The 23,011-nt window shown below is 36.6% G+C and overlaps 2 protein-coding genes across 2 annotated transcripts; one reads left to right on the top strand and one right to left on the bottom strand.

The window, feature by feature from the left end:
- The first annotated feature begins 3,820 nt into the window (after positions 1-3,820).
- Positions 3,821-5,706, top strand: LOC126814227 (uncharacterized). Its single transcript, XM_050539257.2, has 2 exons — positions 3,821-5,278; positions 5,522-5,706. Exons 1-2 carry the CDS (start codon positions 4,348-4,350, stop codon positions 5,704-5,706), a joined length of 1,116 nt encoding a protein of 371 aa, XP_050395214.1. The 5' UTR covers positions 3,821-4,347.
- LOC126815161 (valacyclovir hydrolase) lies at positions 4,914-14,389 on the bottom strand (the record flags this gene model as incomplete). Its single annotated transcript, XM_050540718.1, has 7 exons — positions 4,914-7,648; positions 8,384-8,507; positions 9,092-9,223; positions 9,348-9,501; positions 10,432-10,598; positions 12,109-12,209; positions 14,364-14,389. Coding segments are annotated over 7 exons (798 nt in total), but the record flags the coding sequence as incomplete, so codon positions are not given.
- Between the last annotated feature and the right edge of the window lie 8,622 nt (positions 14,390-23,011).

The raw sequence follows: 23,011 nt of genomic DNA, 5'->3' as shown, positions 1-23,011 counted from the left end.
AGACACTGTTTAGACTACAAAAAAACGTGTGCTGCAGTTAATTTGGAAATTATATGTTTAGGTGAGTGGGTCTTTTTTTTTTGTCATACCTTATGAATTTCAAATGCATGTCATTGAATGTTTATGACAGAAAGATATGCCTCAAGCTGAAAGTATGTTTAAACAGCGCATATATAAGTTATTGAGAGTGTGTACTGATTAACAGTGGACTTGTTATTGATATGGGAATGATATAGCTGTAAAAATTACACTTGTAATTTATATAACGGATTTATGGCCTACAATAGCCATAGCTATATATATTTTAGAAATAGATAAACCCACCTTATTTAGTAATATAATGTATTGGTATGTCGGGTATGTAAAAGTAATATTTAATTTGCACAAACATCGTCAGATATATTGAACTCTAATGATCTTTTTGTAAAATTATCTTTTCTTTTTCTTCAGAATATGGATTCCTGGATACGGTATACAGATCGAGTTTGGTAGCGACGTAAATATTCCTGGGAAATATTTTCATGTTTCAAATAACAGTGACTGGGTTTCCTTTGTTTTTTATTATGTTAAAATTCTCTCTATCGTGTGATCTGACAACTTGTCCACAGTATTGTACATGTCAAATGAAAAGTGAAAAGCTAACAGTAGATTGTAGCAGAAATGACGGAAAACAGAGCCCAGTTTCTGTACCAATATGTGAAAACGCTTCTTTATTAATCAATATTTCCTCCAATGAATTGACCGAATTGGTAATTAGACGTTATGAACATTACACCACTGTTATTCTGGATGCGAGCAATAATCAAATACATACGATTTCCAGTGAATCAAAAAATCATGTTTTACTGAATGAACTAAATATTGAAAATAACAGTTTAGAAAAAATTCCCGTGGATCTCAAAAGTATTTTTAAAGATATGCAAACGGTCCTTTTTAAAAATAATCCTTGGAAATGTGATTGTGAATTAGGTTGGTTGGTGTCTTTAATTAAAAGTTCAATAATCGAAAAAGAGGATAAATTTACAGATATAGACATGGTTACATGCAGTAACCCAAAAGAGCTTGTTAATATTAAACTGCAGGATTTTAATAGCCAATGTGATCGCCATGATGGCAAGGACAAATCTGCTTTAAAGCCATGGCAAATTGTTTTAATTGTATTTGGCATCTTGTTGTATTTATCCCTGGCATCAGCTATAGGGCTTTGTATTGTACTGAGACGTCGTATCCGGATAACCGCTAACTAATTTATACCATAAATTTTTTGATTTGTTTTGTAGATAGAATTATTTTTGAAGTAATAAATATCACACGTTATAAAAAGCTAAATATTATTTATGGATGACTGTCCTGTACAAGATAGAACCAGATCACCACCAAGACTTAGTCTCGGTGATGCGGGGCTGGTAAGGAACAGTGTCTAATTGTTCAGATGGGACGAAAACCCGAGGTCTCGTGTACACGTTGGTGTGCACGTAAAGGATCCTTGGCAGATGGAATTCGACGAAGAGCAGGCGGAAACGCCGCTGTCCGAGTAAACATTTCCCAAGAGCACGCTGCATGGAGTAGGCATAGGAGGCCTATGCTCGTCTTCATTGTTGCACGGCTTCTGCGCCATCTTTAATATAGACTGGACTTCTTGCGCTAAATCATTGAACTTGACTTAATAGGTTTTTTTCTGGCCTTAAAATATTTAGTAGAAAGGCACCCATGTTTACGTGAGATAGTATCATTTTGTTATTCGCGAACTTTGGCTCGGCGAGTGTGGCCGAGAAAGTTTCTCGGGATTTTCCAGGCAGCAGGTTTCCTTTTGTCATCGGTGTAGAACGGATGGCCTGGTGATAAGGCGTCTAGTCATTCGGATGAAACTGAAAACCGAAGTCTGTAAACGAACCCATGACAATTTCAATTCGACGATGTACACGCCGCTATGCTGGTAAATTTTTTTATCATGGTTCATTGCATGGGTCAGGCCCGGATCCAGGATTTTGTCGGGGGGGGGGGGGCTTACATTGGAGCAAAGGGTAATCATCAGAGTGCCGCATGCATTAGTGGTTTGGTGTAGTCCCCGGAGTCTTCGTCGCGGCCTCATTCCGAAAGCAATTGTATACGCATTAAAGAGCAGATATGTGAACTACAACAGTAACAAAGCAAATGAAAATTCCGCCGTCTAACGATTTGGAATACGCCAGCCACGAATGATCGTCTAGCCATCGACGTTGAAATGATCGCACGCGATTACCTTCTTGATGGCGAGGAAACACAAAGTTGCGATCCAGTTTCGAACAATTTTTCAATAAATCATGGTTCATTGCATGGGTCAGGCCCGGATCCAGGATTTTGTCGGGGGTGGGGGGGGGCTTACATTGGAGCAAAGGGTAATCATCAGAGTGCCGCATGCATTAGTGGTTTGGTGTAGTCCCCGGAGTCTTCGTCGCGGCCTCATTCCGAAAGCAATTGTATACGCATTAAAGAGCAGATATGTGAACTACAACAGTTACAAAGCAAATGAAAATTCCGCCGTCTAACGATTTGGAATACGCCAGCCACGAATGATCGTCTAGCCATCGACGTTGAAATGATCGCACGCGATTACCTTCTTGATGGCGAGGAAACACAAAGTTGCGATCCAGTTTCGAACAATTTTTCAATAAATCATACCGCTCCAAATCAGTCAACTGCTTCTCCCGATTCAGAGCTGTCGCAATATCAAGATAGTCAGGCGGGTCAGGGGCCGGCCCACACTGGATCGGAACGACTTCGACTGGTGGTTCCTTTGATGTAGACGGTGCCTCAGCCGATGCCGGAATCTGTGACTGATCATCGGATGTATGCCTGCTTTCAGGCACAGGTTCAAAAAACGTGCGTAACGAAGATTGTTTCCCTGAAGCCATTCTGAGGTATGTAGAAAACATTGAAATAAAGGTGAAACCTTACCGAATAATTAAAAAAATTGAATTAGAATTAGTATACGCATGTGATTTCACGTAACCTAGATTACTTTTGCACTGAGTGATAAAACATGACACGACTACCATATAGGTCCTATTGCAGCTGATGAGTAAGCAGTGGCGGCGCCAAGGGGGGAGGAACATTTGCCCCTTCCCCATAATTCTGGTCTGCCCTCTGTTTGCCCCCCCCCCACCAATAATTTTAGAAAATAAAACCGTATTTGGTCGGATAGACTAATGATCAGGCGAGAGATGGCATCTGATGAGCTCTATTTATCTCTACAATCGGTGCCTGAATACTGTCAAACAGCATTTCCCACAGTCTATTTTTCAAAATTTTCTTGGGGAGGTGCCCAATACCTCCCACAAGGAATTGCTACTTTGGCGCTCACAAGGGGACTTCGTTGAGGTTCGCAAGTCCGTTCGTTTGACATTTTGTTCTCTGGTCGGATAAACTAGTGATTAGTCGACGGAACGTATCTGTCAGATCTACTTGTCTCGACGATCGGTGCCTGACTGAATCTATATTTCAAAATGTTGGGGGGAAGGTCCCCCATACCCTCCGTAAAGACTCCCTTCTTTGGCGCCACTGAGTGGGCTTCGTCGAGGTTCGCAAGTCTGTTCGTTTGACACTGTACCTCAACAATCAATGCCTGAAATACTGCCAGGCTGCATTTTCGGTAGCCCGTTGTTCAAAATTTTCTGGGAGAGCCCCCCCCCCTACCCCTAGTTAAAACTCGTGCCTTTGCCCCCTGAACCTTGGACTTTTCCCCAGCTTTGCCCCTCCAACCACCGACGGCGGGCGCCGCCACTGTGAGTAATTTAATGGGATTATTAACGATATTTGATATATTTTTTAAAAAAATCAACAAATACTGCTACTGAATCATTCTGATAAGTGAGTTTGGAATTATTGACGATAGCCTAATTGATGAGTAAGTTGGGATTATTGACGATAATTTGTATAAATGAACTAGGTACGAAACAGCCAGGTTACAAAACAGCCTGCACCCCAATTGGCAAGACAGAATTGTAAAATATTGTGGGTTAAATCCTATTTCGTTTCGTCCCTCTAAGATGCCCAAGTCTGGCTAAATCTATTTGTTAAGGCAAGCTCAATTTTCGCCAAGGTCGCTGAAATGTTAATAAGGTTAGGGCACGTGATTGAAGGCGAGATTGTAGGTTAGGGTAAGAAAGCATTTGGGCTAGGTCCAGGGTTAGGGTAAGCGCTAGCCTTGTTTAAATCTCGTGACCTTTGACCAATGAATGGAATTCCCCTTCAGCCTCGATCTGATATAAGACCAGGCGGTATTTCCCAACAATACGTGGGGATTCCCTTGTACAACGGGTTGATGGACTTTTACCTCGGAAGGTTGTTTAGTGATAAACTATAACTATGTCACCTTTTTTTAATAGTAGCAGGTTAGTCATACTAAAAAACTGCATAATTCCAGTAACGCTAGATCAGTTCAAGAAATACCATTTGAATAATATTATAAGTCGATTGCCAAGATGTCAGTATAACACCGATATCATCAGACCGATCAACCAGTGCCGTGATGTCTGCAATCAGAACCTACAGTGCTACAGATTAAATATAACATGTATACATAATTTCACTACTTCACAAAGATGCCAATCTAGTTATAAACGTGAAACTATTGAGAAAAAACTAATTAAACACATGGATATGTGGGAGATGGAAAAGGGTGTAGCATTACTAAAAACTTCGGTTAAAAATGGTGTTGTGCCCCACGAGAATATAATTCTAAATTTATTGCAACAACTTGCCAATCTTGGAGAATTTGAGGGTTTGTTAAGTCTGCACGAATTCTTGATAGATGAAAAATTGTGTTCTGAAACTAAATTCTTCCATTGTTTACAAGAGGCATATTATAACAGTGGTCGTGTTGATGAGGGTATGTCCGTATTACGGTTGTTATATCATAGAACACGGAGATATCAAAGTGTAGATACTTTATTCACTCTACTGGCTGTTATGGTTATTAAACAATTTCCACACAAAATAAATGTGATAGAAGAGTTTGTGGAAGATTGTCGTGAAATGGATCCAGCTGTTCTGGAACCTGGAGCAGCCTTGTGGAAAAGTTTTCTGTTGACGGAACATTTCGATAAAGCCAATGAATTATTAGGATCACAGGAAAATATTCAACAGTTTATCCCATTGATGATCAATGATATTGTATCCAAGAAAAATAATGTGGATTTCAATAAAGTTGTGGTGTTTAAAAATATTTTAAGTGCCGATCTGCCAATTAAAACAAAACTGAGGACATTAATCTTACAGTCATATATACAAAGTTTATGTAAGTTAACAGATTACATTCCTACCTGTAAGATAGTCTAATGCTGTTATATAAATACACTTAAAAGTGATATAACTGTTATTGAAATAAGAATATATGAAAAGGTTTTGTTTTTGATGTCCATACATGTATATATTCAAATAAAATTAAGGGATATAGCCTGCCAAGTCGATAGTACTGAGCGTTATCAGTGGAACAATTACTAGTATTTTGCAACTTAGAACATTGTACATATATTTTTAGGTGAAAATGGTGAAGTTAATGAAGTTTTTGAGGAAATGATGAAAGCAAAGGCAGCATCAATAGCTTTACACAAGTCAACTTTTTTGACGATTTTACAATATCTACAAGACTGTGATGAGTTAAATGATAAACAAATTGAACAGTTAGCTATTCTAAAAGATTGGTATTATATAGACTCAGAATAAAGGTGAAATAAACTGTGAAATAGTAAGTTTTATGAGGGAATAAATTTTGTACACTAATGTGAAGTTTATAGATCAACATCAATTGATAAATGCATTAGCTTTTGAAGGTGTACCTTCTGTGATTGCTTAAAATTTTACAAATAGAATTTTTTTTTTTGTTATGACTTTTAAATACCAGCGGTTGCCAGGCAAGCTAAGCCCACATTTTGGGCATAAACATATATTTTAAGTTGCATCAAAATCTGATAACAATTATGACTCCTATAGGGTCCACAACCTTGGTATGACATACTTTTACACTATTTGCGTACAAGGAGCCGCCATTTTGTCAGGCAGTTTTGGTCTTGATTTTAACAAAATTTGAAATCAACCGTCATTAGGGTGTCATTAGAGTGTAACGGTGATAAATTTAAACATTTTTAAAAATTGGATAAAAATCGTGACCTCTAGACGTTCCACAGGCTAAAAACACGATTTTCATAAAAACAGGGACCATAATCCAGGAAGTTACAGTCCGATATGCACAAATATCAAAAGAAGGCACAATCTTTGGATTATAAACATAGGCCCAACATTTCAAGTTTCATCAAAATCGGACAAAAAAATTGTGACATCTAGAGTGTCCACAAACAAATTATGGAAGCATGTCTGGGCAGACAGGGGCGACGGCATAATACGTCCACATGAAAATGTGGGCGTATAAAAACTGAATGATTTTTGTTGTGAATTTGTTGAGAAAAGATTGATATATTTTAAGGGGCACTAACTCTTTTAGTACTGCAAAAAGATTATATCCTCAAATCTACAGTTGATTAAATTTAATCAAATAAAATCTTTAAAATATTTATTTTTCCTTATGCTTTTACATCAAGTCCCAAATACTTATGAAGGCCATAACAAAGAAACATTTCCAATCTTGTCTTTACAAAAGTGTCAACTAATCATTTAAAATGGCACAATATTATCATCGCTGTAAACATCTGGCAATACTCACAACCATAAGAGCAATGTATACATGTATTGTGTACTGCAAGAATATCAAAATTTCCAGGGGAAAAAGCTCTACATGCATATGGAAACATACATTGCTATATTAGTACAAAATATTATACAGGTACTATTTACAAATGAATGTCTAGCTGTTCTTGTTATAATAGTTCAAAAATGAATGAATGTATTGAAAATTTCGTTCAAATTACTTTATTCTGAGCGAAGCTATCAATGTTTGTAGTTTTGACAAAATGTGTGCATTGATTGTTAGTTGTTCGAGACTTAGCCTTGCTTCTCCATTTATAAATTAAATCATTAAATGGCCGAACCTTTCTAATCTACATCTACTTGGAATCCGAGCCATCCGATGGCATCAAGAGTTTTTTTTTATGGCCTTATCATGTTAATAAATGTCTAATTAATAATGTATATAACTTTTAAGGCCTAAAGAAAGACCTGCAATAGACAGATTTCGCTCTTGAATATTGCATTCATTATTAATTAACAGGTTTTATTGAAATTCTGTTGACATCAGGTAAGAACATAACATTAGTTTAATAATTAAACCTTGTTTATTTGGATAATAATCATGGATTAACATAATATATACAATCATCCATGTAAGGCACTATTATTAAAACATAAAATAGTATTTCCATTAAATTAAACATTATGTAAATACTTCATTATTGTAATACTACATGTAGTAAATATAATTAAATCATACTAGATCTACAATCATGTTGTATTATTAAATGTCTTACACAGAAACTGAAAAGAAAATCTGAAGCACAATATATTACAATCTTTATTCTCATCATCAACAATCAAAGTCCCGATGCACTATTTTAAGCAGAATCATGTTTCGTCTAAAAACGATTGAACCAGTTGATTAAATTCCTTGGCATATCTTAGGTGTAGGTTGTGTTTTCCTTCTGGAATGACATGTAATCTGAAAAAGAAAATCCAACACAAAACAAAGAAATGAAGATTGTTGTAGGAATATAATAATAATCACTAAGAACGAAATCAGTGTATATATAAAGGGACCTGTCAAATTCCATTTGGCTACATTCTGTAATATTCCCTCCAACCTGTGGAGAGTTTGTCAAAAAATTTAAATGTAGAAATTAATAAGCTGTTGAAATATGGTGATAATGGTAAATATCACATGATTGTAAATCCTACACATGTAAGCACTACTAAAGTATTACTTTCAATCACTTTCTTGACCATATAAAAATAAGGAAGCTGCACAATAAATGACCTGGGTGTATGATCTTCTAAATCTACATTAGATTATCTATAAATGTATATAGCTTCTCAATATTTTAACTCAATGGTGGTCCATGGGAGACAGCGGCCAGTAAAAGCTATTCTTAGCCACTGAAACTCACTGAACAGGTTGATCTTCATCAAGTGAAATAACAGAAAATAAGGTAATATTAGATGAATAGCTACTTGAAATACAGTTGTTAAATAGGGTGTCTTGAGTTTTGTGAAGGTCTTGTTTCCTGCCTTGTCTAATCATAATAACTTCTATGAACACTTGTCTTAAATGGCGCATATCCATAATGACAACAGGCCCATGCAGGGATCAAGTGGAACTGAAGACCTGCGCTATTCTGAGGTGAAAAATCAGGTGAATGCTTAAGAACTTGCATACATTACATACAAAAAAATTTACCTTGAATTGCTAATATTTTCATGTAAGTAATTTGGATGTTCCTCAATAACAAGAGGATCTTTTTTACCATGTATGATAAAAGTTGGACATTTAATATTCTTTAAATCGTCTTTACAGATGTCACCTACAAAAACATAATATTATATAGCTTAGAAATTCAATTATAGTTTTTAAATATGAACAAATATGTAACTTGCATATATACAATCTTATGTGGAGCACTTTTTGAAACCTTTTGGAATTGAATGACCGGTGAAATGAACTATTAATAAAGTTACTACCCAGTATTTCTGAATTTGATAAGACAGAATGGAATTTGATGTTTTGTGGAAACTTTACATAATCATTCTTAGGAATCAGTAGAATCACACAGCACAGATTAAATTCTTGTGTCCTTTTCAGACCAGCCTTGTAGAAAGTTTTGGATGATTTTACTTTTGGATAACAAGCCGAGTTGCATAGCTTTTTTTATTTACCCATATGCTTTGCAAGGTAGGAGTATTTTACGAATCTTTTTGATTGACTCTAACCAGGGAGATTATCTGTCATTGATATTTTGAATTTTTTGTCTAAATTAAATTTTATATAAATAATAAGAGAACATTTTAGCTTGGATTAAGCATTGGAAATTTATATATTGTCCGAAACATGCAAATGACAATCAGCAGCATTAATATCAGTATATATAAAAAGGAAAACTCCACCCACCATCTCTCTCATAATAATATCTGCAATATGCCTCAATCCAATTCTTCCACTGAGTTCTAAAATATTTTTCACCATAAACCTTGATAAATGGTTCACGCATTCTGGCACTCCATGTATCAATATTCGACAACCCTAAATAAGCAGACATAACAAAATAAAGTTTTGTTACTTATAGTGCTCAATTCTTTAATTTGAAAATACACAACTTTTTAGAGTTAAAAAGAAAATCCTAATAATTAACATTAAATCACATTACCTTTAAATAAATCCACATCAGTAGGTGCCACATATGCATTTGATCCCCACACAACCAGGCGATGAACCAATTCTGGATACTGAGCCGCCAATATTAATCCCGTTATACCACCATCACTCCAACCCAGAACAGAGAACTTCTTATAGGATAATCTCTGTAATATGTTGTATACAATAGAAATTAACACCGATTCCCAAAAGGTAATAGAAAGGTTATCAGACCAAGAGTGTTTAACATTATCTGAAGTAGTTCAAAATTGTTGTGCAGTGTGTCTCTATGAGTTGGTCATTTCACTTAAAATAATATAACAGGGATTTTCGTACAATAAGAGGCCATAATCCAGGATGTTACAGTCCGAACCGAGATATTTGGGATGAAATTCGAACTCAAACATCATTAGGGTGTAATGGCAATACATTTGGAATTGAATACAAGCTAAAAATGTGAGTTTTTGTACAATCAGGGGCCATAATCCAAGAAGTTATGCACTAATATTGAAAGATTACCGAGAACTTTCTGTTATAAACATACATTTTAAGTTTCATCAAAATCAGATAAAAATTGTGACCTCTAGAGTGTCCACAAGCTAAAATCATAATTTTTTGTATAATCAGTGGCCATAATCCATGAAGTTACGGTCTGATACAAGCCAATATCGAAAGGAACCAAGATGTAAACCTATATTTCAAGTTTCGTCAAAATTGGATAAAAATTGTGATCTGTAGATGAGTATCCACAAACAAAATGTGAACAGGCACACGGACAGACAGGGGCGACAATAATGTATGTCCATGAAAATGTGGGCATATAATAACATTACCAGTGCACATGATTATATATTGGCATAAAGATAGGTTGCAAGGCAATGAAACATACGCCCACAGCAGCTAAATCGTCCTGGCAGTCAACAAGAGTTGATGCATATTCTTACTTTTGTCGGTGATGAAACATTTATAATACACTAAAATCTGATTAAGAGTAACAATGTTTAACTCATTAAGCAATTATCAGAAAGACATTAGAATTTGTTTAGCTATTATTTCATTGTGGGCGTATAAAAATCATGACATTAAAAAGAAATTACCTTCATTAATCCCACAGCATCATCAGCATCTCTTCTAAAGTAATCTAATGGCCAGTCTCTTTCTGGTGGAACACTTTGACCATAACCCCGTGGATCAAATGATATCAGAGAAAACTTCTCTTTATTGAAACCAGTTAACTGAGGTTCAAAATCGGTTTTAGACGAACCTAGAATGTTAACAAAATATAGCACAATTTTACATAACAGTACTTTTATCTATATTTGTAGCTAGTTCTGGTTAAGTGAGATATTTAGTTTTGAACTTGTTATACATCATAATATTAATTTAAACAAGCCAACAGTGAGGCTGATGTCCCCCGCCGAAATTGCAAAATAAATAGATGACACATATTAATTAATCGCACATTTATTTTTTTCACTAAGTTTCATCACTCTCTATCAGATAGAATCAAGATTATCTTGTCCCAAACCATCGACAAATGAAATCGATTAGCTCTGCTTAGCTTCAGCTCGAAATGTTAATTATTGAACTCAGTCAAGACATTCACCTAATGAACATCTACATATACATCAAGTTTAAACATTCACCTAATAGACACCTATGCCAAGTTTGAACATTCTACCTCAATTAGAAGGAGAGTTATTGTGTTCCAAAGTTTCTACCAATCAAATTGCTTATCACTCTGCTTACCCTCAGCAAAAAATGTTCATTATCGAACTTAGTTAAGGTATTCATATAATAAATCTATACACCAAGTTTCATCAATCTCACTTAATTAGAACTAAAGTTATCGTGTCCCAAAGCATCAACCAATCAAATTGCTTATCTCTGCTTACCCTAAGCGGAAAATGCTCATCTTCGAACTCCATCAAGGCATTGACCTAATAAACACATACACCAAGTTTGAACATTCTAGCTCAATTAGGAAGAGAGTTACTGTGTCCCAAAAAGTGTGACGGACAGACAGACAGACAGACGGACGAACCCATTTTAATAGTCCCCTGCTTTCTTCGAAAGGCGGGGGACAAAAAACAACCAGTGATTGTAAAATATTTAAATGAAATGAGTTTTAACGTCCTACTTTTCTACACCGACTGACCTATTGAAGAGAGGCATACACCAGAGTGCCATAAATGAAGTTTTGCCTGGACAGCGGCAATACAGCCCTTCTCTTTTTTCAAATTCCAATTGTCAAGTTGTTTTTTTTTCATGTGCATACCGATGTGTACACAGGACCTCGGTATTTTTGGGGTTTTTTTGTCCCTTCTGAATAACTAGGCCCTCAGTCCTGCACCACCGGCAAAGGAAAACCATGCCGGAAAATCTTTAGGAAGTTTCTCGGCCAACATAGGGGAAGAAACCTACACCTCCTGGCTAGCGAGCCAGTGTCTTACACACTGAACCTCCATGGCTACCAAATAGTTAAACAATACAATACTCCATCCATAGCAACCCCAAAAAAGCAAATTTTGTGAATTTCTCATAAGATTAAGTCATTTTTGAAGACAAATCTGTTGGAAACACATGTTTCAAGACCTGTCTGAAATAAAGGGCATTTACTCACTTAGCCAGGGCTAAGAAAAATACACTATACTACATCTCCTATTGATCTAATGAATGCTACATGCATGAAGAGAGGCCAGACATTCCAGTATAATTGAGTTGAATGATCAGTCGGCCAATTAAGTTAATTATAAATAATGAATATTTCTCACCGAGTGCTCCTGGCAACAATAATAACACATGATTACCCACACCAGACTTCACATAATGTATTCTTGCACCATTTACTTGAACTCTCTGTGATTCTAAACCACTATAAATTAGAAATTGAAAGCTTTATACGAAACAATCTTAAATCATAATTGATTCTATTTCATTCCACGTAAGATTGCATCTTTATTTAGCTTAGCAAATCCTGCATCTATCCACTATGTTACATTCCGGATAATATACACCCACTGCCCACATTGTCAATGAATGTGATAATTTGTCTACTAACTGAGATATTTCATTAATCTTCCCCAAAATATTTTTATTACTTCGAGATACTTTAAACATACATTATGCAAGAGCTAAATCTGTCTATTGTAGGTCTTTCTTTCGGCTTCAGATGTTATAGAAATTATTAATTAGGACCTTTATTTACACGACAAGCTCAAAATCAACTCTGTAGACCCACGGATAGCTTGGACTTAAACAGTTGTTCATTTAAAATTAAATCAATAAATGACGGACCAAGAGAACGTTTACTGTTAGTCGCTGATGTCACTACCGGAAACTGGTAATGAAAGGCCTGCCAAGCAAGGCTACCATAGCCATTAAGCATGTTAATTGAGAATATGTAGGTGGAGTTATCGTCTGTCAATCAAACGATCACCAATTCTCATAGACGGTGCGGACACAATTGATTCCTATTTCTCGTCCAAACTTCCAACAGTGACAATTCCGTTCAGAACAAAGTAATTTGACTGAAATTTTCAAAATTTTCTCTTTTTTTTATCATCTATTTTTGAATTATTATAGCAAGAATGGCCAACTCTTTATAAAACTCTTAACTAATGTATCTTTAAGAGAAACTCTTTTTGACAATCTACAAATTTTAATGTAGTTGTGGTGATGTATTATGCTTTCAACATCATGAATGTGCTGACTTTGCTGAGAAATACATGTGTAATGCACACGTTACGTAATAGACTGCATAGTGCCTGACGGTCTATAATAATTTAATTTATTGTGGGAATATTAAGCAATCAGAGCCTATAATTTGATTGTTCATTCATGATCATTAAAAATACTATTATCAGATAGTAAAATATGTTTAAGATGACTCAATCAGATAGAATCAAAGTTATCTTGTCCCAAAGCATCGACCAATGAAATTTCTTAGCTCTGCTTAGCTTTAGCTCGAAATGTTAATCATTGAACTCAGTCAAGACATTGAGCTAATGAACATCTACATCAAGTTTAAACATTCTACCTCAATTAAAAGCATCATTAATTCTCAGTTATCATGCCACAAAGCATCAACCAATCAGATTGCTTATCTCTGCTTACCGTAAGCAGAAAATGCTCATCTTCGAACTCCATCAAGGCACTGACCAAATAAACACCTACACCAAGTTTGAACTTTCTAGTTCAATTAGAAGGAGAGGTATTGTGTTCCAAAGTCAATCAAATTGCTTATCGCTCTGCTTACCCTGAGCAGAAAATGCTCATTATCGACCTTAGTCAAGGTATTGATGTCATGAAACTATACACCACCAAGTTTCATCACTCTCACTTCATTAGAACTAAAGTTATTGTGTCCCAAAGCATCAACCAATCAAATTGCTTATCTCTGCTTACCCTAAGCAGAAAATGCTCACCTTCAAACTCCATCAAGACATTGACCTAGACCTAATAAACACCTACACCAAGTTTGAAAATTCTAGCTTCATTAGAAGGAGAGTTATTGTGTCCCAAAAAGTGTGACTGACAGACAGACAGACAAACCCATTTTAATAGTGAAAGGCAGGGGACAAATATTCATTTATTATTTCTATGAAATGTGTAAAATTGAGCTTTTTGTTGGTTGGGGTGATGTAACTGATGTGCCACAAATCACCATTAACACCCCCTACCCCCCCCCCATCACAAAATATCCTGCATCTATCCTAAATAAAATATTAACTTTTACTATTAAATTCAGATGTAATTCATTCAGTCAATTATAAATAAATAAAGGCAATTACTTAATAATTGAGCAGTTTGTGTGATTTTAGTAGACATGTCAAGCTCTTGGAACCACTGTCAATAACTGTTGAGTCCTTGGATTGCCAAATTCAATATATGTAGTGCATTAAGACTAGCGGTAGTTGTGACTCAACAACTGGCATTGCGCAACTTGTGCATGTTCAACTTCCACTAAGTTTAGATATTACAATTTGCTTTGCCAATCAAAATTTAATTTGTGTCATGTGACAATTACCATTCCCATGACAAAGCTATATCCAAAACAATATGCCAGTTGGTAGTTATTTCAACAATCACTGCCTAGTTGTTCAGTCCTATTTAGGTTAACTTGCCGGTTTGAAAAAATATACCTTCTTTGAAACTCATCTGCATGTTTTGAGAGAGTGTTCATTGAGATAATTTGGAGACTGAAAAAGAAAGTGTATAAAAAGAATTAGTTTATTACGTGACAAGTAGATGTTTGTTATAGATCTAATAAATGAAGTTAATTAATTAAAAGCATTACAAATTACTATATAGCAAAAGAGAATAAAAGCCAAACTTAAATATCATGACCTATTATATATGGTTATAAAAATCCAATCTGATTAAAACACAGATCCTATTTCGTTTCGTTTTTATAGTTCAAAATTTCGTTTTACTCGTCTTTACTACACTAGGATCTGAAAGAGTTGTTATCATTGACATGTTCTGAATGGTGTGAGGAATTAGCCAATGAAACGGTCTGTTACGGCGAGCTTTAGGTGTGTTTTGCACGGAACTGTGGGTAGTCCACTAGTAACATCAATGCTGATTGGTTTATCAAATGTCTGCAGACGTCATAGGGTCAATGGCTGCTTGTATGACCTCTGACTCGACCTACCGCTACAACCGGTCAGATCTTCATGTAGTGTAGGCCATCGAAAATATAAAAAAACGAAATGAAATATACATCTGTATTTTAATCAGATTGATAAAAATCCATCTGTAATGTATTATCATAAATCAATGGGAACAGCTCTAGTTGAGTAAAATAACAATGTAAGTATGACAGAGACAGAGGAATAGAATGAACAGATCAAGAATCATATTTATGAGGATGAAAGCCTGGGTGTATTTTGCAGTTGGGTTGTCCGACAACAAAACATATGGGATCATTACTAAAAATTAAAAATTGATGAAGAGCAACAACCCATAAAGTAATTAGACTTCTATTTATTTCCATGTGTACCAGTAATCTGATTACAAATTTAGTGTTTATTTTGTCTCATGAACATACTGCCTATAAATTTCATTGTTTAAGGGTCATTGTTGAGCCATAGCATGTGCCTTTAATGAATTGAAAGTTCCATTTAAAGATAGGCTGCCAGGCAAGGAAACATACACTCACAGCACCCAAGTCATTCGGGCAGTCAACAAGTGCTATCGCACATTTTTTGTTTTGTCGGTAATGCAACATTTACAATACACTAAAATCTGTTTAATAGTAACAACTCATTAAATAATTATTATTAGACAGAAATCACTAGAATTTGTTTGGCTTGTAGTTCTGCTCCATACCTTTAGTATATAAAACATTAAATATCATGGATTTAGCTGTTCAAGTTATCTAGTTTGTCTCAAGACCTTAAACTCCTGTGTACAAATTTAAAGTCAATCGAATGGTAACTTTGGCCTGTAGAGAGCATCCACAAGATTTTTCAAAGTGGTAAAGGTCGATAACTCTGGCAGCAATTAGCTTCTTCACGTCATGACCTTAAACACTGTGTATGAATTTAAAATCAATCGGATATTAACTTTAGCCTTTAGGGTGTCCACAAGATATTTTGAGGTAGTCAAGGGCCATAACTCTGGCAGTAATTATCGGATATTGTTGAAACTAAATGGGCATCTTCATGTCATGACCTTAAACAAAGTGTATAAATTTAACGTCATTTTGCTGGACCGATGGACAGGTACAACGTCAATACTCGGTATCCACCACATTTCAATGTGGGCGAATAAAAATATTGTCCATGATAATTCCAAATTAACACATTGACATTAGACAACCTTTTTTCCCCCTGGTGTTTCCATCTGCATATTTTCAAAAAAAGAAGAAGCTATTTTCAACTTGCCTACTATATACTCCTGGTTCGTCATATAATGATCTATAAAATGTCCTTAAAACTTGCATTAAACGTTTTTTCAGAAACATCCTTTCTATTTATAATTTTACATCTGGACTGAAAATGCTACTGTTTAATTAGCAATCAAATTAATGAAGTCAAATTAATCACAATGAAAGAAATCATAAAGGAAATGGGTTTACTCCACAACTTTCGTGTTCTATTTATCCTTAATATTTAGGTATTTTTATCTGTATGTTGACTTGACACTGTTTATCTCTGTCCAATCTTTGCACTTGTCCTAACAGCCGACTCAAGGTTAACTGTTTTAAGTCCTCACGACATGCAAATTATCAGTTCTATCCAAAGTCAATATTGAACTTGAAGCCACTGCCTTTCATAAACTGTCCAAATATGTATAATTTAATAACAGAAACCTAACAGTGCATATACTAATTACTTTAATCGTGTACCTTATAACACATGCTTTAATCTTAATCCCTACGTACAGTAGTTTGACTATAACATGAACTATCGCCCTATTTCACAAAACAATGACCTGAACCTAAAACCCAAAATAAAAGATAGGCTGCCAGGCAACAAAACATACACAACAGCAGGTAAGTCGTCCAAGCAGTCCACAAGGGTTATCACATATTTTTCTTTTGTCGGTCATGGAAGCATTTACTAGACTAAAAATTTGAGTTACAACCCATTAAGAAATTATCAGAAAGCATTAGAATTTGGCTGTTCAAGTTACCAAAATAGGATTCTTTATCTCAAGACCGTAAACACTGCATAGGAAGGGGGGGGGGGGACGAATAGGTTTTGATCGCCAGGACAGCTTTTCAGGTTTATATCCACATGAATGTCCCGTTCTGAAGGCTATCTAACCACTGCCTTGGGTCTCGCCACAGTTACTGATCTTTACGATATCTTCCTCCTTAATTGACCGATCGGAGCTGTCAATCAAAATAATAAGTCAACAAATCAAAAAATGCCTTCCCTACCAATATAAGCAGGTAAATTTGTTAAGTTCACTTCTACACAAAAGTACCTAGGACATATACTTACAGTATAAAAAATATGAAAAAGAAACTTTGATGTAGGTAGTCAATTTTTCCATATCGTCATCATATTTATTACCCCTGTAGCCAGCTCGTAAAATTTATTGGGGCTATGGATTTTTTGGAGGGGCTGAGGATGTGTCTGGCTAAGCCATCCACCGCTAGCAGTGGAGGCTCGAGCCAGGGCGGGGGGGGTCTAGGTTCCTTCCCCTGAAAATTTTGAAAATTTGGTACTCTCTCTCCTCGTATCCAAGTGCATTCCTGGGCCTCAAATTGAAGTGCATCAGGCAGCTAGGGTTTTGTGGCTGGATTTTCTGAAATTTCCCTCTTCGACTCCTCCCGCCGATACCATCTTGAGGGTAGTAGAGAGTGTCTTTTGATTTACGAGGAGAACTCTAAGCCGGGCAATACAGCTGTAGTATCAAATTTCAAGTGAACTTTAGGTATTCTATTATTCTATTCATAGAATTACAGTATAGGCTGCACAATAGGCACCTTATGTTAGACACAATAGGCACCTACATTTTAGGTGCCCGTAGGCACCCTATGTCGGGTGTATGCAAATGCAAACATTTGAACCCACACCTTGTAGGCGAACAAATAAACCAGGTCCTCTTTTAAACCCGTAACCTGGGTATAAAAGGGCAGGTCCCGAATAAATGGCAATAAATTATGCAGCCTCTGGTACCATCAAGAGCTTGAACTAATTTTGAACTATTTCTCCTTTATATATAGCGTAATGAGGTGGACAACCCCTTCCTAATAACACGTGCAGTTTGAAATTTGCGTGAATGAAACGCGCGTGAAAAAACAAAGCGACTCATGCTGGCGCGGCTCATTAAGAAATCATCAGCATAGCGGCTTACCTTATTCGCTGATTTCTTGATTATCCTTACATGACAGGCAGGCCTCGGTGGACCATGCTACGAGCACTCCTAAAAAATCATTATTGTCGGTGAAATATTCGGGGGGGAGGGGGCCTAATTCGATTTTGGGGGGGGCCTAATTCGATTGGGGGGGGGGGGGGGCTTAGCCACCCCATGGCTACGGGCCCGATTACCCCTAGTTACAGCTTTCATCGATGGTACAGTAAACTGTTCGTAATTATTATTTTGAAATGTTTCAAGGGCATGTTTTACGAAATTTTAACTAAGATAAAATCCAAATGTTAATAATTTGATTGGATAATATTAGATTGATTTAAGTGCTTAGCCAATCAAAATTGAAGTATCTACTAAAATTTGGATTTTATCTTTAATTAAGATTTCGAGAAACAGGGCTCATGGTTCTAGGGTTCGTCTGTCTCCACTAAAAGTTTAGATAACAAACCTCATCTCTCAACCTTCCGTGTTTCGAGGTAAGAGATGGTGCTATTTAGTTGCATGTAGCAAAGCCCAACACAAATTAAGCGTATAATCCTACCTGAAACGGGTATAAATCATCGTATTTAACATCGAGGCGTTAAGCCATTACTAGGAAGGACATGTATGACGAAGTATGCATGTCGGATAAAAACAACGATTCATTAATTTAAACGCGAATATTTTGAGTTAGGCGATAGTTGTGCCACTACAATTGGTCTCTGTAAGTTTTATTAGTTACAACTTACAATAGTATAAAATCATCTTATTTTTAAGAGAGAGAGAGAGAGAAATGGGGTTTAATGTCCACTCAAAACAAACTAGGTCATTTCGGGACTAACATATGGTTTAATTTTTTTATTTCAATAATTCGCTGGTGCGTATGGGTCTAGCAGTGGGAGGAAACCGGAGGACCCGGAGAAAACCCACTAGGTTGGACAGGCAACCCTACTCCCTGTCACGTACAACCGGGGAATCGATTAAACCCCGCCATATTTGTCTCAATGACAGACCGTATGATACAGAGCTAACCATTCGGCCATCAAAGAAACTGAGTTTGCCACTTGGAACTATAGTATATAAGGCACCCAATCGTAGCTAAAAAACAAGCACATCACTCTCAACGTTTTTAGCTGCGTTCTCGTAGCTACCAAAATTTATGACAAATCCACGCCCTTGACGTCAATATACTTGTGTGCATAGAAATATATAAATATTTATATATTTCTATGCTTGTGTGCATGGTCAGTTGTTGAATTGAGTTTGTTCGAGACGCGGAGGGTCGAGAGATGGGATACATCCACGCAATACCCTACAGACAATACTGTGCAGCAGATCTACAGTGTGGACGTTTACCGTACAACTACAACATACTAGGATAGGTCAAAGTTGAAAAGGACAATTAAACTAGGTTTTATTTATCTCCTACCGTTCAGTACTAACTTCGCTGACATCGGACACATTTCTGATACAGCTGATGTAAGCTGTCCGTACTAATTGTGCAGATAAACATGAAGCTCGCTTTATCAGTGCCATTTCTTATGTTGGTGATAAATTGTTCGTTTTTGTCACAACATTCATTCCTCCCAGAACATTTCTGTAATCTTGACAACCGAGTCTAACCTGATTCAATAACATCTGGACACTCGAGCCTATGACACGCGTATTGGACCACTCTGTTTGGGAGATTGGTATTGGATTTGTTGAGGACGTTTTGACCGATCTGGAGAATATCTGTCAGTGTTTATACCAACAATTCTAACCCTAACCCTTCAGAATAGTTTTAGCCACAATCCACCGTTGTTACAGCTTCAATTTGTACGTTTGGCATGTAATTTATAAACCTAACCCGAACCCTAACCCCGGAGAAAGATATTCTCCAGATGATACAAAATATCTAGTATTATTCACGTTTCTTATGGTGTTCTATTTCGACCACTTCCCGCGTCGCGCGTCACCTTTTAAAAAGCTGACGTCGGCTTTTTATTTAACCGAACCACTGTGCAAACACGTCGCACGTTAAAGTAGCTAAGTCTCTAACTCAATATCATCCAAAATCTTCAACATTGAAAACACAAAATTATTTGTCAATTTAAATCAACATTGATGCTGTGTTCTTACCGGAAAAAGATGGGCTTCTGATATCCAATATTTAAGACAAAATAAACATTTTACCATTGGTACACGAATCGTGTACCATAATGCGTTTCAGCCCCAGTTCTAGCAAGAGACTCGAGGAACGAGGCTAGACATATTGCATCAAACCAAAGGGCGTATGTAGACTGGAATAACCAGGCGCTAGAAATTTGCATTCGATTGAGACTGCTGGCTTATTTTGCGGAACATAACTGATTTGAAATTAGAGTAAAAACGGAAACCACTGAATGTATATCAGTTTATATACATTCATATTACAGTATTATATGAGTTCCGACCCACTTGTGTCAATTTCTAGGTCCCAAATGTTAGCGATTTAGCTCCTTTAATCTAAGACCCTAGATATAAATAGGTTTTTGGATGCATAATTTTATTCAAATACGACCAAACTAGAGCTTTATAATATATAAAGACTGAATAATAATCAAAGTAAAAAACAACTGATGTAAACCATCAGTACCCTGTCATCGCTTCTTTATGGCTGTATCTGCAGAGAGCACGAGCACAGGCGCCTGTAGCGTGGAAAATATTGCAAAGGGCAAATAACTCGTCTGAAACCGATTCCCTTTCAGTAGATATAATAATATAGAAGCCTATAACTACCATGCATAATTTCTACTTTTCGCCCCTTCAGAACGCTAAAGTCGAAAAGTAGCAGTTACGACAAAATGTGAGGCAACAATACGCTATAATTATACAAGCCAAAATCGACTCGAAAATAGGAAATTAAGAAACAATAGGCCTACACCGCGATAATAGCGCCCCCGTTTTTTCCTAATTTCTAATTCTCGGCTTGCATTTTGGCTTGTGGTGTGTATATACCGTCTTGTCGGCTTTCGACTTAGTCATATTTTTGTATTTATTGTTGGCAGTAAGAAGGCGCCAACACGCATATCAAGCCAAAATGTAACTCGAAAAGTAGAAATTAGGAAATTAACACACCACGCTATAAGCGACCTATCATTTTGGCTTGCTGTCGTACCGTTGACCTTTCGTGTTTCGCCTCGGAAGTTCTTGTAGTCTTTACATTCCAGGTCACATTTGAATACGTGCAATTCGTGTTAACAAAATAATCCGTGTAATAAAGTCTAGTATTGATGGCGATGTTAGCGACCTATGATTTTGGCTTGTTGTCGTGCTGTCGACTTTTCGACTTTCGCCTCCGAAGTTGAATTTCGTTTACAGTGGCATTATACAGCATGTAAAATATACAAGTTTTCCCAATTGGATATTATTATTTTATTTCAAATTATATTAATACATCTCTTACAAATGAAATTGAAATTTCTACCAGGATTCAGATTCTGTATCATTACGGTACCTGACATTAAGAATAGGCCTATTGTACACGCAAAACGTAAATTTAAAGAGGCTGAATATATATTGCTCAGTAGATGTGGAAAAGTCACCAAAAATAAAATCTGATCTTAGTAAATCATCTCAAAACTGCTAATGTATTGTGAAAAGAGGGTTCAATATCTATTTCAATAATTCGCTTACACGTATCGGTCTTTAGCAGTGGGTAGAAACTGGGGTACCCGGAGAAAACCCACACAGCTGGACAGGAGACCCTACTCCCCTGTCACGTTTAAGCGTTAGACCACCCAACCCCATGTAAGACAGATTTTGTAAGTTGCTGTATATTGAACGGGACAATTGTTTTATAATAAGCCTACATAATAAACTAAATTGTTGTAAGTTGTCTTTTTATCAGACATTTTTGGCGAGAAGAAATATGAAAAATATTTTTTTATAAAATGAAAGCCAATGTGAGCCCTGATTGCACGTATTCAAATGTGACCTGGAAAATTGAGACTCCAACAACTTCCGAGACGAAACTCGAAAAGTCGCCAGCACGACAGCAAGCCAGAATGATAGGCGAAAATAAGAAATTAGGAAAAAAACGAGGGGCGCTATTATCGCGGTGTATTATTTCTTAATTTCCTATTTTCGAGTCGAGTTTGGCTTGATAGTGTGCTGTCGCCTCACATTTTGTCGTAACTTCTACTTTTCGAGGGGGGTTGGATGGCTGAATGGTTAGCGTGCGCGCGCTGTATCATAAAGTCTGTCATTGAGTCGACTGGCGTGGTTTCGAATCCCCGGTTGTACGTGACAAGGAGTAGGGTCGCCTGTCCAACCTCGTGGGTTTTCTCCGGGTCCTCCGGTTTTCTCCCACTGCTAAAGACCCCTACGCGCAAGCGAATTATTGAAATAAAATTAAACCATATGTTAGTCCCGAAATGACCTAGTTTGTGTCGAGTGGACGTTAAACCCCATTTCTCTCTCTCTCTCTCTCTCTCTCTACTTTTCGACGTTCGTGTTTTGAAGCGGCGAAAAGTAGAAATTACGAATGGTAGTTATAGGCTTCCATATAATAATGCCAAGGTGAAAAACGGGTTGGAATTAAATAATTGGGATCAAAGTTCACTACTCTAGATTCCGTCAACCAGTGGCAATACTTACTGATTTTCGCTAGGTAGAAAATCGAGTCTACGCCGACGTTTAAAAATTGTCCACGTGACTTAAAAAGGTCACGTGATTGATTTTAAAAAGTCATTGTAGACTAAATAACTTATGATCTGGGTTCCTAATTTAGCTGTACAAAATGGCCGGCGAGTTTTACCAGAGATAAAAGAATGGTAAACTTATCTCTGGGATCGAGATTGCCTAAAAAGTTCACTGCTCCTCCTGGCTATTATACGGGCCTGGGCG

The sequence above is a fragment of the Patella vulgata genome, chromosome 3 (genome assembly GCF_932274485.2).
Source record: "Patella vulgata chromosome 3, xgPatVulg1.2, whole genome shotgun sequence".
Taxonomy (NCBI): domain Eukaryota; kingdom Metazoa; phylum Mollusca; class Gastropoda; family Patellidae; genus Patella; species Patella vulgata.
The sequence above is the reverse complement of the archived record's forward strand: the minus strand, read 5'-3'. Positions and strand labels throughout refer to the sequence as shown.

Bases quoted from the DNA above. Each gene is read 5' to 3' on its own strand.
- LOC126814227 (XM_050539257.2), top strand. From the start codon at position 4,348: ATGTCACCTTTTTTTAATAGTAGCAGGTTAGTCATACTAAAAAACTGC. The intron at 5,279-5,521 runs GTAAGTTAACAG...ATATATTTTTAG, and splicing joins GTCATATATACAAAGTTTAT to GTGAAAATGGTGAAGTTAAT.